The sequence below is a fragment of the Acanthopagrus latus genome, chromosome 12, assembly GCF_904848185.1.
Source record: "Acanthopagrus latus isolate v.2019 chromosome 12, fAcaLat1.1, whole genome shotgun sequence".
NCBI classification, from domain to species: Eukaryota; Metazoa; Chordata; class Actinopteri; order Spariformes; family Sparidae; genus Acanthopagrus; species Acanthopagrus latus.
Window position 1 is genome coordinate 26,427,347 of NC_051050.1, and position 13,287 is coordinate 26,440,633.

Genomic DNA, 13,287 nt, shown 5'->3' on the forward strand with positions numbered 1-13,287 from the left:
TTGATCTGTGATCATGACTTCAGGTGATGTCCTCGGTGAAGCTGCGGTGTTTTATTATTATTATTATTATTATTATTATTATTATTATTATTATTATTATTATTGTTGTTGTTGTTGTTGTTGTCGTTAAGCACATAGAGTCACTGTGACTTTAACAAACTTCACTGGAGGTTTTTCTTTGGTCACATTTTCTCAAATAATCCCAAAATCATTTAAACATGAAATCGATCTTTAGAAAAACATTTGAACTTTATAGTTTATTTGTATAAATGTACTTTAATGTACTTTAGCTCGTTCTACTTTAGAAGTGTTGTACTTTATATCTGTGATGTCTCATAGCTTCAGTATTTATCACCGTGTTCTGTGACTCTGAATCGACACTGATGGTGTTTTTATCAAAGATAACGAGGCTGCAGATTATTTACACACTAAATGCAGCTGCTGCTCAAAATATTCAGCATCAATATGTTTGGATTACAACACTCATATATTTATTACATGGAGGCAGCGCTCTGCAGTTTCATGTAGATGAAGACTCGTATGATCCTGGATGGAACTTTAAAGCAGCACGATGCAGATACATAATCAATAATCTGTTGGTTTTAATGGCTGATTGAAACAAACTGACCTTAAAGTAGTTTTACTGGTTTATTAACTGATGGACACAGTTTGTGTTATTAACTCATTAATATCGTGAATATTGTCTGAATGACACTGAGCTGCTATAAAGTTGCAAAACGTCTCTGACTTTTATTACAATGATCACAGAAAAGTCACAATGTGATGATGATGATAATAATAATAATAATAATAATAATAATAATAATAACAACAACAACAACAACAATAATAATAATAATAATAATAATAATAATAATAATAATAATAGGACGTGTTTAACCAGCAGTGACTTCATGTCCGATATGTTTATTACACTGTGCTGTGTATAGATGGGAGTCAAAGAAGTTCGACAGGACTGGACCGGTCCACACACACGGTCCACCCCACTGTCTTGATGGTAAGAACCAGGCTGAGGGTTGTGACGTCACTTCCTGTACAGTAGGTGGCGCTGTGCACCTCCGGGCTGTTTGTGCTCCGCCAGTTGTGCCGAGTGGAGAAGAAGAAGAAGAAGTAGGTGAAAGGTGGAGAAGACGACAGTCTGTCATTCTTCTACACGGACTGTGAACGGAACCGTCTCTTTCTCCTCCAGAACAAACCCAACCATGCTGCAGAACACAGGGTAAGTGAGCCGAACCGCCCCTCAGCAACAAGTCGCTGCGGCCAGAACTCCGTCTGTTTTTAACCAAGTGTTCCTCTCAGAACCTAGAAGAAACCCAAGAATTAGTTAAGATTTTAGTGAGTTTAGAACCTTTACTTTGGGACTGAACTAAAGCCGAACTCTGAAGCGAAGACTGCGTTTTCAGGAACTGTATGTAGTTTGGTTCTGTTCCATTTCTTTTTGACCTTTGAGCAAGGCAGGTTGAAAGTTGAAGGTTTTTTCTAAGGAGTTTGGGAATAGAGGCAATTGACATTATCTAACCGCTCGTGTTGGGTTGAGTTCTGTTCAGAACAAAAGTCCTGCTGACAACGTCAGTCCGAGTCCGGTTTATCTCCTGCAGAAACTGGACCGAGCTCGGTGTTGATCGCTGTAAAAGTTACTTTATTTTCTCTGGAGTTTGGGGGCAGCAGCTGTGATGGTCAGCTGTGCTCTGCCTGTTTTGAGGCCTTTGAGCAAGGCACCTTTTAAAGAATGTGAGTTTGTCTCAGGGGTTTGGTGAGAGCAGGATGACACCTGCGCTCCTCCTTCCGCTGCAGCAGTTAGCCTAATGCTAACACTTCCGGTGGGAACATTATAATGACTTATATAATATAACTTGGATGTTTATTGAATGTTGTAAAGTGAATGTAAAGACAATCTGTGACGTCAGCACTCTTATCAGACAACAAACATGTCTTCAAATTAAAAGCATACTACGCTGTCTTCATCTTGAGCTTTTATAATGAAAAGTCAAACTCTAAAACTTTATTGGTGTTAAATCTTAAGGTTACGCAAACTTATAAAGAGTAGTTTATTTATAATCACATTTTGTATTCAAACCTACTAATCAATTAAACCAGAAAACAATCGATATATTAATCTACAATGGAAATCATTGTTTCTATTATAATATTCTTTTCTCTGTCTGTGCTAGCCTGGTTTCACTGTCAGTGTGTGTGTGTCTTTTCTCTGTGTTAGCATGTTAGCTAACGATCTCCGTGTTCCAGGAAGTTGGCCGGCCTCACGCTCTTCGTCACCGGAGGGAGTCGCGGGATCGGTAAAGCCATCGCTCTGAAAGCTGCCAGAGATGGAGCCAATGTCATCATCGCCGCCAAGACCGCCGTGCCCCACCCCAAACTACCAGGAACCATCTACACAGCTGCTCAGGAGGGTGAGGAGCTAACAGGCTAAATAAAAGGGCTCAATGCTAACATACACAGTACAGAGAGTGATTAATCCGCTGCTGAAAGTAGTCCCTTGTAAAATACCCTCCTGTGTGAGTGAGCAGGTGTTTCGGGAAACGACTGAAGCTTTTAAACATTAAACTGTTTTCATGAGCAGGTTTTAGAATCATTTAAGGTCAGCCCAGTGTGCAACAAGTCCCCGCGACATGCTAACGGGACAAGACAGTGACTGTTTCCTGTTTCCTGTGTCAGTGGAGGCGGCAGGCGGGAAAGCGTTGGCCTGCGTGGTCGACATCCGTGATGAGCAGCAGATTGGAGAAGCTGTTCAGAAAGCCGTCGACAAGTTTGGAGGTAAAACATTTTTCTACAGTGTTGAATAAAATCTTGGTGCTGTTAGGTGGGGGGGGGGCTGGGGGGGGGGGGGGGGGGGGGGGGGGGGGGGGGGGGGGGGGGGGGGGGGGGTGGGGGGGGTGGGGGGGGGTGGGGGGGGCGGGGTGTGTGGGGGGGGGGGTGGGGGGGGCTTTTAAAAATTATCCTGCAAAACTTTCCTCCAGCAGCTGTCGGCTCATAAAACTCCGGAGAGAAAACGTCTTCTCATCGACTCATTTTACAACTCCAAACAGACAAGCTTTAATGATCTGAACTCTTACTCAACCTGAAGGACGTCTGCGTGTCTCACTGGGTGGGAAGCCAGTGAGGGATCGTGACAGACTGACAGCTGATAGTCTGAACTTCCTGCTCCGGCAGTGACATCATCATAGTGCTTGTTTATGATTGGCAGGAATTGACATCCTGGTGAACAACGCGAGCGCCATCAGTCTGACGGGAACTCTGGAGACGCCGATGAAGAAGGTCGACCTGATGTTAGGAATCAACCTGAGAGGAACCTACCTGACGTATGACACACACACACACACACACACACACACACACACACACACACACACACACACACACACAGAGTTAAGGAGTGTGTCTGCCTCAGGTCTAAGCTGGTCATCCCTCACCTGCTGAAGAGTCGCAGTCCTCACATCCTGAACTTGTCACCGCCGCTCAACCTCAACCCCGTCTGGTTCAAGAACCACACAGGTAGCCATAGCAACCAACCAGCCAGCATCCCATCATGCACCTGAGCCGTAATGACACATCCTTTTGGTTCTTTTCAGCATACACAATGGCAAAGTACGGCATGTCCATGTGCGTTCTGGGAATGGCTGAAGAGTTCAGAGGTCAAATTGCGGTCAACGCCCTCTGGCCTCGGACCGGTCAGTGGCTAACATTAGCATGCTAACAGGCTCCTCATACACTCTGCGTGATGCTGACCCAGCTCTCTGTGTTGTTGCTGTAGCGATCCAGACAGCAGCGATGGACATGTTGGGTGGAGACGGCATCGGGAAACAGTGTCGTACAGCCGACATCATGGCAGACGCTGCCTATGCCATCCTGTCCCGACCAAAGGACTACACGGGTCACTTCGTAGTGGACGAGGACATCCTGAAGGAGGAGGGAGTCATAGACTTCGAACAGTACGCTGTCCAACCGGGTGAGAGCATGCTAACTGAGCGAACACTAACCTAGCATTCCCACCACTGTCATGTGGGTACTTACTGTGATCTCTGATTGGTCGACAGGTCACCCCCTGCTTCCAGACTTCTTCCTGGACGATGCACCTGAGACTCTGGTCAAGAAGATGGAGGAACACGGTAAATACAGCGCCATGTTTGTTGTTAAGATGAAGCTTCACTTCATCAGCACCCCCTAGTGTCTCATAACATTGATTTGTTTTTGTCTTCATGTTGCCAGGGGCAACCCCGGCCTTCAAACCACCATCGTCAGCGGCACCGCCTTCTCCAGTGGACCAATAGAGAGCACGTTTGATGTCATCAGAACAGTCATCAATGAAGACGTCGTCAAGACGACACAGGGTGTTTATCAGTTCGACCTATCAGGTAACAAGAAGGAGAGAATTATGTCCATATAAGGCGTACACGGGGGAGTGTCATTAATGTGTTTGTGTCCATATAAGGCATACATGGGTGTCATTAATGTGTTTGTGTCCATATAAGGAGAACACGGGGGTGTGTGGTTTCTGGACTTGAAGAGCGGTTCTGGTAGCGCGGGTCAGGGCGAGCCCCCCGTCAAAGCTGATGTCGTCATGACGCTGGATTCCAATGACTTCACCAAGATGTTTGCAGGTGAGCCGTCGCCATGGTAACGCTGATATAAAGTTGAGTCTTGGCTCCGCCTCTGGAGGATCTCACTGAGGACCAGGATCTGAATGTCGTTCTGACTGGTTTTATGGCCCAGTAATGAGTCAGACCTTGGCAGGTCTTGGACCGCAGTGGAAACACAAAGGAACCTTTGCGCTGCTGGAGAAGTTCTGGATGTAGAGATCACAGACAACCTGTTGCCTTGGTGACGCTGTCACCAAACTCTGAGTGGTGTTGTTTCCATGGTAACAGCTGTGTCCGTTTCAGGGAAGCTGAAGCCGACTCTGGCCTTCATGTCTGGGAAGCTGCGGATCAAAGGTGACATGACGCTCGCCATCAAACTGGAGAAACTGATGAGTCGCATGAACAAGGCCAAACTGTAAGACTGAAGCCCCGCCCACATGTATTATCAAGCCCCGCCCATGTCCTGTTTGTAACTGTACTTGTTGCCTTAATAACAATAATAATAATAGAAATGATGATGAGGATGATAAGATGTTAATAAAATCTACCTTGATAATAAACTGCGTGGTTATTTCTTCTCTTCAGCCAGTTAAAACTGGGCTGAACCGGATTCATCACAGGTCCATCGACACTAGAAATATGGAAAGTAAATATTGACAGTTGCCAACACACTCGTGTGTTTCTGATGGTCTGTCCGGTCCAGGATTCATCAGCTGTGGGTCTTGTTACTGAGCAGTTCTGACACTACTGGACCTGCTCAGCTGTTCACACAGTTTCTTATGGTGACATCGTTTCTCTCTGAGAGTCGATGAGCCGGATGTTTGATGACGAATTGAAACTGTTTTAATCAGAAACATGCAGAACAATTCTGATCGTTGAACCATGAATTCAATATTTCTTAAATGTGTGGTGGTACCAGGTCTCACTCAAACCTGCTGATTCTATTCTTTATAATGAAACTCATCATGTTTACATTAAATAGAATCACAAGTTAATATTCTGTCACAGTCAACATCATGAAAGTGAAATATAATAAGTGTTAGTTTGTTGCTCAGGTCTTTGGGGTTCTGAAGAAGATGTGCTGCTGCAGAACCAACAAACATGAATATGATTCAATCAGATCCAAGTGTCACGTACAGGTGATAAATCAACTGATGTATTATTGATTCAAGACAAAGACAACAGTCAGACAGTAATGTGTCACCTTCTCAACACTGTTTCATTTTGTGAATATTAAACATTAAATTGTTTCACTTGGTTATTCATCTGAAAAAAAACATCAGTACCTTCATTTTATTTCTTTATTCTAATAACTTAAGTCTCATTTCACTTTGTTCAACATATTAAATGTCAAATATCTTCAGTTTGTATTCAAGTGTTATAAATTAATGTTCTTCAGTCGAGCAGCTCATACAGCAACGCTTTACAAGTTTAATTATAATAAACAATATAAAATATTTACAGAAACACGTTTATAGCAGCTACAGCGTAAACAGCTCATGTGCAGGTGTGTCGTTTACTGCACTGAACCCTTTAAATGGACTTAAACATTCAGTAGCAGCAGTGGGCGGAGCCACTACACTGAAGTTCACTCACCTATCATGACCTTTGTTTACCTGATGACATCACATAACCCTGGTTATTGTTACCATGATGACGGGCTGCAGCTGTGGACATCATCCAGAGGTGAGACGTGATTGGTTGGTCAAACTCGGTTGTGAATAAATCTGTGAACTGTGGATCAGTTCAGTGACATCACCAACAATAACTAATAATGATTGACAGGTAACATGGACATCTGCAGGTGTTCTGACTGAGCCTGCTGTACAGCTTTCCTGACGTGGACTCCACGTGCACGGACTCTCCACCATCTACCTGCTCAGCAGACACCTGCCGACTGTGTACCAACGTAACAAACACACGTTACATCAACATGAGGCGGAGCACAGGATGAGACCGATGAGAACACACCCTGCCAACACAACACCAATCAGCACACACTTTATTAAACAGCAGCCAGTGATCACAGACACATGACAGATCAGGTAGGAACACAGGTAGAATGACAGGTAGAAAAAAAAAAACTCCCGACCAAGCAGAATGGGGTTTTAAATTCTTAGTGGAAAAAAGTAAAGTAATGATCTTCTCAAAAAAGAAAATCAGTGAAAATAAAAAGTTAAACTTATATGGAAAGAACTTAGACAGCATAAACAGCTTTCGATTCTTGGGATTGATTTTTAACTCTAGATTAACGCGGAGAGAATATGTGAAGGGAATAGTAGAAAACAGTAAGGGAGTATTGAATGTTATGAGGTATTTGGCCAGATTAGAATGGGGAGCTGATTTTACCTCATTAAAATACATATGTATATGATATTATTCAAGCTCGAGCATTAAGAATTTGTCTTGGAGCAATAAAAACAGCACCAGTCTGCTCCCTGCAGGTTGAAGCAGGAGAAATGTCATTATGGCTCAGAACAAAACAGCTTATAGTAATTACTGGACAAACCTAAAAGGACACAATGAGGATCACCCAACAAAGAGAGTTTTGGAGATGTGTTGGGGAAAAGGGAAAGAACAAAAAACTAGCTCTGGGTGGGTCAGTGAGGGTACAGCAGAGCAAGTAAAAATACAGCAGATAGGATTCAGCCCAACAGCTCCGTGGACAACAAGACCAGAATGGATGTTACATGAATGAAGCGTAGATCTAGAAATATGGAATATCAAGAGAATAAGTAAAACAGCAGATCAGAACAGGAATTCTATAACTATACAGATGGAAAGTATGAGGAACATATTTACATACACAGACGGATCAAAAGAGCCGATAACAGGAGCAGCAGTGGTGATTCGCAGCCGTCATATCACACAAGAGAACATCAGATCATTTAGCACAGAGCAGGAGAGCCATGTGCAATATTACTGGCAATAGAATGGGTGGAGAACATGGTGGACAGGAAGGGGCGGCTGTAGCTCAGCAGGTAGAGCAGGTCGACTAGTGATCGGAAGGTCACTGGTTCAAGTCCCAGCTCCGGAAAGTGCTGAGCTGCATGTCGAAGTGTCATTGAGCGAGATACTGAACCCCACGTTGTTCACTAGTGAGGCCCTGCGATGAGCTGGCGACTTGTCCAGGGAGCACCCTGCCCTCGCCCTGAGACAAGGCTGGGATTGGCTCCAGCAGCAACACCCCGCAACCCCATGGAAAGGGATAAGTGGTTCGCACAATGACATGACATGACACATGGTGGACAGGAAGATTTAATTTTCAGTTCCATCAATCTTAAGCATTAAAAAAAGGACAGTGAAAACACATCAGGAAATACTGTTAAAAACATCCAGATTAATACTACAGAGGGAAATAACATTCATGTGGGTTCCAGCTCATTTAGGAATTCAAGGAAACGAAAAAGCAGACAAAATTGCTAAGGAGGCAGTAAAGACAGAAGAGGTGGAAATGAAAGTAAAATTATCAAAAGCAGAGGGAAAAAGTTTAATATGGACAGAGATAAATAATCAGTGGAATCAAAAAGGGAGACATTATACAAAATACACAGTGAAGTAGGAGAGGTAGGATGTTATGGAGAGAATAGAACAGAACCAATAATCATGAGCAGAATAAGAATAAGGCACAATAAACTGAATAACACACTTAATATAACAGGGACGCATGCAACTTCTGGGTGTACCTGTGGGGAGACAGTGGAACATGTGAGGGAAGGATGCTGACTGCCACTAAAAAACAAAGAAGAAGAAGAAGAAGAAGAAGAAGAAGAACGACTCCCCGCCCCTCGTGACAGAGTCACGTGAGCGGCCCGCAGCGTGACGTGACATCAGCTGACTGCGGGCAACAGAGGAAGAAGACAAATCCTCCGCCGACCTTCATTTTGGTGAATTTCTCCGGTTGTTCCGCAGCTTTCCTCCCCGACATGGCGAGTCAGTCTCAGGGCATCCAGCAGCTGCTGCAGGCCGAGAAGAGAGCGGCCGAGAAGGTGGCCGAGGCCCGCAAACGTGAGTAGGAGAGGCGGCCTGCGAGCCCGCGGCGGCCCGTTAGCCTGTTAGCCTGTTAGCAGCTTGAAACGGAGAAATATCAGTGTTGGCGTGAGAAAACCCGGTGATAACACCCGAGATAACACCTGTGTGAGAGGAGCTGGACGGAACCGGGACACACAGGAGAAGATGGTAGAACCTGCAGAATTGAGACGGTCGAGCTGTAACCGAACTCAGTGTGAAAATCTGTCAGTTTCTAAGTTAATCGATTCATTTTTTATCAGCTCAGAATTAACCTGGAGAGAATGTCAGAATCAGTAACTTGCTGCACGACTTCTCTCCGGACAGCTCGTACTTTAATGTAAATGTGATGTTTTCTGTCACAGTTTGTGCAGCTCAGTCATCCAGCTGTCCTTTCAAGTCGATTAATACTGTGGTCATCTAACCGGGATCGAAGGACGCTTTATGAGTTCAGACGGCGCCGATTTAAAGATTCAGTCCTCAAGCTGAATCTGTGAACACTGAAAGTTGGATCACTACGTGTGTGTCGGTACCAGAGGGCCCAGGGGCGGAAAGGCGCAGAAATTTGAATGATGTTCGTTTTTTCAATCATGATATAAATGCCTTTAGTCATTGAACATACTGTACTGTGCCACTAACTCAATGTAATCCAAATAATTACTACATTGTCTGCAGTGAGCTCAGTGCTGCTCAGATACTTTGGTCCTTCTCCGTGTTAAGTCTTTTACTTGGTGTGCATTCACAGTCACTTCCTGCTGCTGGCTTGTGTGAGACAGCCGCTGAGCATCATGTCTTGTGATGAAGAGTCACACTGTGTCTGAAATCGCTCCCTCCTGCCTGGTCACCACACAGGGAGTCCAACACGGTGGACCATATGTGGAGCTGATCAGCAGAAGGGTTAGGGAGTAAATGACTTTCCGCTGGACGTTCAGACAGCAGTACAGAACACTGGCTGTGTAACGAACTGTGGCAGGAGGGAGTGATGTCGGACAGCTGTAGAGAATGAACCAGGATCAGAGAGGGAGGGGACAGGTGATTGGTTTAGTTCAGACAGCAGTAATCAGTAACTTCATCAATCAGATCAGTGATAATAGTCACTGGCAGAATCACCATGACAACACGCTGACAAAGAAGTCGCCTATATTGTTCCTGTTTAGTGTCTTTGTAACATGTGACATGTTTAGATCAATAACATGTGTCTTCTTTCATAAATGGAGTGTAAATGGTGAAATCAGTGTAAACAGTGTGTTCAAACAGCTGATCAATGTTGGCAGGTAAGACACTTTAGATGCCCTAACAGTCTCTCTCTCTCTCTGTGATGTGTCGTGGGTGTCTCTCGCCCTCTGCAGGTAAGAACCGGCGTCTGAAGCAGGCGAAGGAAGAAGCTCAGGCTGAGATCGAACAGTATCGACTGCAGCGGGAGAAAGAGTTTAAGACCAAAGAGGCGGCGGTGAGTCGCAGCTCTGGTGTCTCTCATCAACACTCAGTCTCAATAATCAAACATTGATTTGTTTTTCAGTGCCTTGTTTTTATTTTCAGTATAAATTCATAATGTTCTGAATGTTTGACCTGAAGTCTGAACATGGTGAATAAATGAGGGATGAACAGTGTGTTTCTTAATATAAACTTATTTTCACCTTTGCTTCATGTTTTCATTTTCTGCTTTCTTGGTATTTTAGTATTTTAATGTTTTTATCATTTTACTCACTTGTGTTTATTTTAATGACCTTTAACCGACGCCTCCTGCTGTCTGTGTTATCCTCACATTCTTTATAATTAGGCCCTTGGTTCCCATGGCAACAGTGCGGTGGAGGTGGACCGCGACACCGCTGAGCGAATGGGTCGTATCCAGGCCAGTTACCGTGGTAACAGGGAGGCGGTGCTGGGCGAGCTGCTGAGACACGTCTGTGACATCAAGCCAGAGTTTCATGCCAACTACCGTGTCGCCGGCTGAGGGGGCGGGGTCACGAAACGACATAGGCGGGGGTAACTCGGGGGGCAGGGCAAACAGAGGAGACATGGACGCTAGCATCATTAGCATCATAGCTTCAATCATAGCTAAAGTTTTTGTGACTCAAACAAAATTGAAATTCTCCTAGAAGTTTTTATTTTGAACGGTGCAAAGTTCATAACTTCCTGTTTCCTGCTCCGAACAAAGAAGAGAACGTTAATAAATGTTGTTACTGTGTTGATGTTTACCAAATATTTATATCAGAATTAAGTTTTGTTCCTGAATCTAACAAAATAAGTCTTTCTTCACTGGTTCTCTGTCAGCCAATCAGCTGTCAGTTTAAAACAAGAGTAAATCTGATTCAATGAGCTGATTGGTTGTTTGTCTGTGAATGCTCTCCTCCAATCGCCTGACGAACATGAAAGGCTTTTATTGTGAAACTCTTGTACATTACCATAGTGTGTTGGTTGTTTCCTGTGTGTGACCATGTGACTTCCTGTTGATGTTTGTGAGGCGATGATGACCAACAGAAAACATTAAACTGAATGATGATTGGCTGACACTGTGTCGTGCTGCTCTGTGATTGGCTGAAGGTCTTCTCAAGGCGGTCTTGACAAGTCCTTGAGAGACCTCTGTGAATTTGAGGGCAGGTCCTTGAAAAGATTGCAGATGCAGCCTATAATCTGTAGAGTAACTAGTTACTCAAGTAAACAAATAAATGTTTCACAGTCACCTGCTCTGTATGTGGTGTAATCACATTACTGCTGTGTTGTAGAAGTATTCACAGTCATGCTTGAATAAAAGTAAACATGTAGTGTGAGAATATTACTTTGTAAAAATGAAAATGGCAGATGGAAGTACTGGAGTATAAGTCTTAAAGTATCTGATGGTAAATGTTATGTATCAGTAAAAGTCACTGATAAAAGAATAAATGACAGGCTGAATCAATTATTTCCTTCAAAAGGATTGACAGTTTTTTTCTTCTGCTTCAAATTAGTTTTTGACAACAAAATGTTGTGAAAAATTAGTTGTAGTCTGTAAAGTAACTGGTAACTTAAAGTATGAAATAAATGTAGTGGAGTAAAAGTATATTTGCCTCCAACATGTAGTGAAGTAGAAGTATAAAGTAAGAGAGAATGAATATACTCCAGTAATCAGATGTTAGAGCTCGTTCACCGACAGACATGAAGTCACTCCGCCTCGTCCTCCATCGCTCACCTGTCATCATAGTGGAGCTGTTACGATCAATAATCTTGCTTTTTATGAAAGAGGCATGAAACTTTCAGGGTTTGTTCTGGGGGACATAAGCTTTAATTAAACATGTGGAGGCAGCTAGAGGTCATGACCTGTGTAAATGTGTAAAATGTGTGTATCTTAGGATCAAAATGTGATAAAAATGTAAGCCAAATATGTATTTCCAAGCCTCTGGGCATGAGGAACTTATTTAAGCCACTGATAGCACTCTAAGAGTTCAACATCATTAAGTGCAGTGAAGGTTACAAGGAATGTGAGTGGCTCAAAGTGAAATTCTTGCCAAAAAGCAACCGAGGCTCTATTTGTGAATGTACATGAGTCAAGCCTTCGTGTAAATGCATTATTACGATGAAAGAGGCAGTTTTAAGGTTTACCGTAGTTTCGTTTTTCGGGTCAAACTCATTTTCAATGGGAGTGCTACGGGCATTTTTATGATGGCATCAAAATCTCTATTTTTAAAACAGTAAGAAGTCTCGACACAACATGAAACTTTGCTGGTAGCATCACCAGGGTCTCTACACATGAACACCAGCACTGACAACATTGTTTGTGTACACAGAGTTACTAAAAAGAAGGGTTTTTTTCTCCTTCCCTGACAGAATATATATATATATATTCTGCAGTTTTAGGGACATATAAGATGTATAAACGCACCCAGCAGTGCAGAATGTGCGTGATGCCCCTGAGCAGCAGCACATCAGACCGGACCGGGCCAGACCGGACTGGCCCGCCATCAGGCAGCTCTGTGGCTGCTCTCAGGGACTCCCTGCTCCAGAATCACATGAACCTTTCTGAGTGTTATGCGTCCACACAGATACTTTAATCTCCAGGGGATGAAAACAGCCACTAATATTTAAGACAACTGAATCTGAGTCTGCAGCAGTCTGTTGGATCAGGAGCTGCCACCTGGTGTCCATGATGTCACTGATGTCACTTATATTATATTATATTATATTATATTATATTATATTATATTATATTATATTATATTATATTATACATACGTGTGTGTTTGTCCTGATTCTGCTTCTTGTGTGCAGCTGAACCAGAAACAACAGTGACAACTGAAACTCATCAATTAATGATTCTAGATGAATGAAAAAATGAAAACAATTACTCATATTTTGTTCTTGTAAAACAGAAACAGTCATTTTATCCAGAATCACTGATGTCTCTGATTCATTTAAAGAAAATGAACGTGGAGTTTCTTCTTCATGTGATTATAATTTTCTTCCTTCTTCGTTTTTTAAACTTCTTTATGACGTTTTGTCTGTGAGTCACCATCTTATGTCTGTTCTGTCTTGATTTTTTTTTTTTTTCCCCACATTTTGTATGAAAAATTAAAAATGAATTAAAGAACTTTCATCTTCTGGTCTGAGTGAGCTCGCGTGATCACGTGACTCTTCACTACAAACAGCGCTTACGTGTCTCAGACGAAGCCCCGCCTCTCTACACAGG

General features: G+C 43.2%; 2 protein-coding genes across 2 annotated transcripts; both read left to right on the plus strand.

Annotated features, from left to right (window-relative positions):
- Positions 1-970: 970 nt before the first annotated feature.
- hsdl2 (hydroxysteroid dehydrogenase like 2) lies at positions 971-5,176 on the plus strand. The gene is given in 12 exon segments (XM_037116234.1): positions 971-1,240; positions 2,266-2,429; positions 2,695-2,793; positions 3,224-3,338; positions 3,428-3,531; positions 3,609-3,707; positions 3,791-3,985; positions 4,074-4,145; positions 4,246-4,293; positions 4,296-4,391; positions 4,509-4,637; positions 4,920-5,176. Coding segments are annotated over 12 exon segments (1,254 nt in total). The 5' UTR covers positions 971-1,223; the 3' UTR covers positions 5,036-5,176.
- Positions 5,177-8,403: 3,227 nt separating this feature from the next.
- Positions 8,404-11,389, plus strand: atp6v1g1 (ATPase H+ transporting V1 subunit G1). Its single transcript, XM_037118153.1, has 3 exons — positions 8,404-8,624; positions 9,974-10,074; positions 10,405-11,389. Exons 1-3 carry the CDS (start codon positions 8,543-8,545, stop codon positions 10,576-10,578), a joined length of 357 nt encoding a protein of 118 aa, XP_036974048.1. The 5' UTR covers positions 8,404-8,542; the 3' UTR covers positions 10,579-11,389.
- Positions 11,390-13,287: the final 1,898 nt, after the last annotated feature.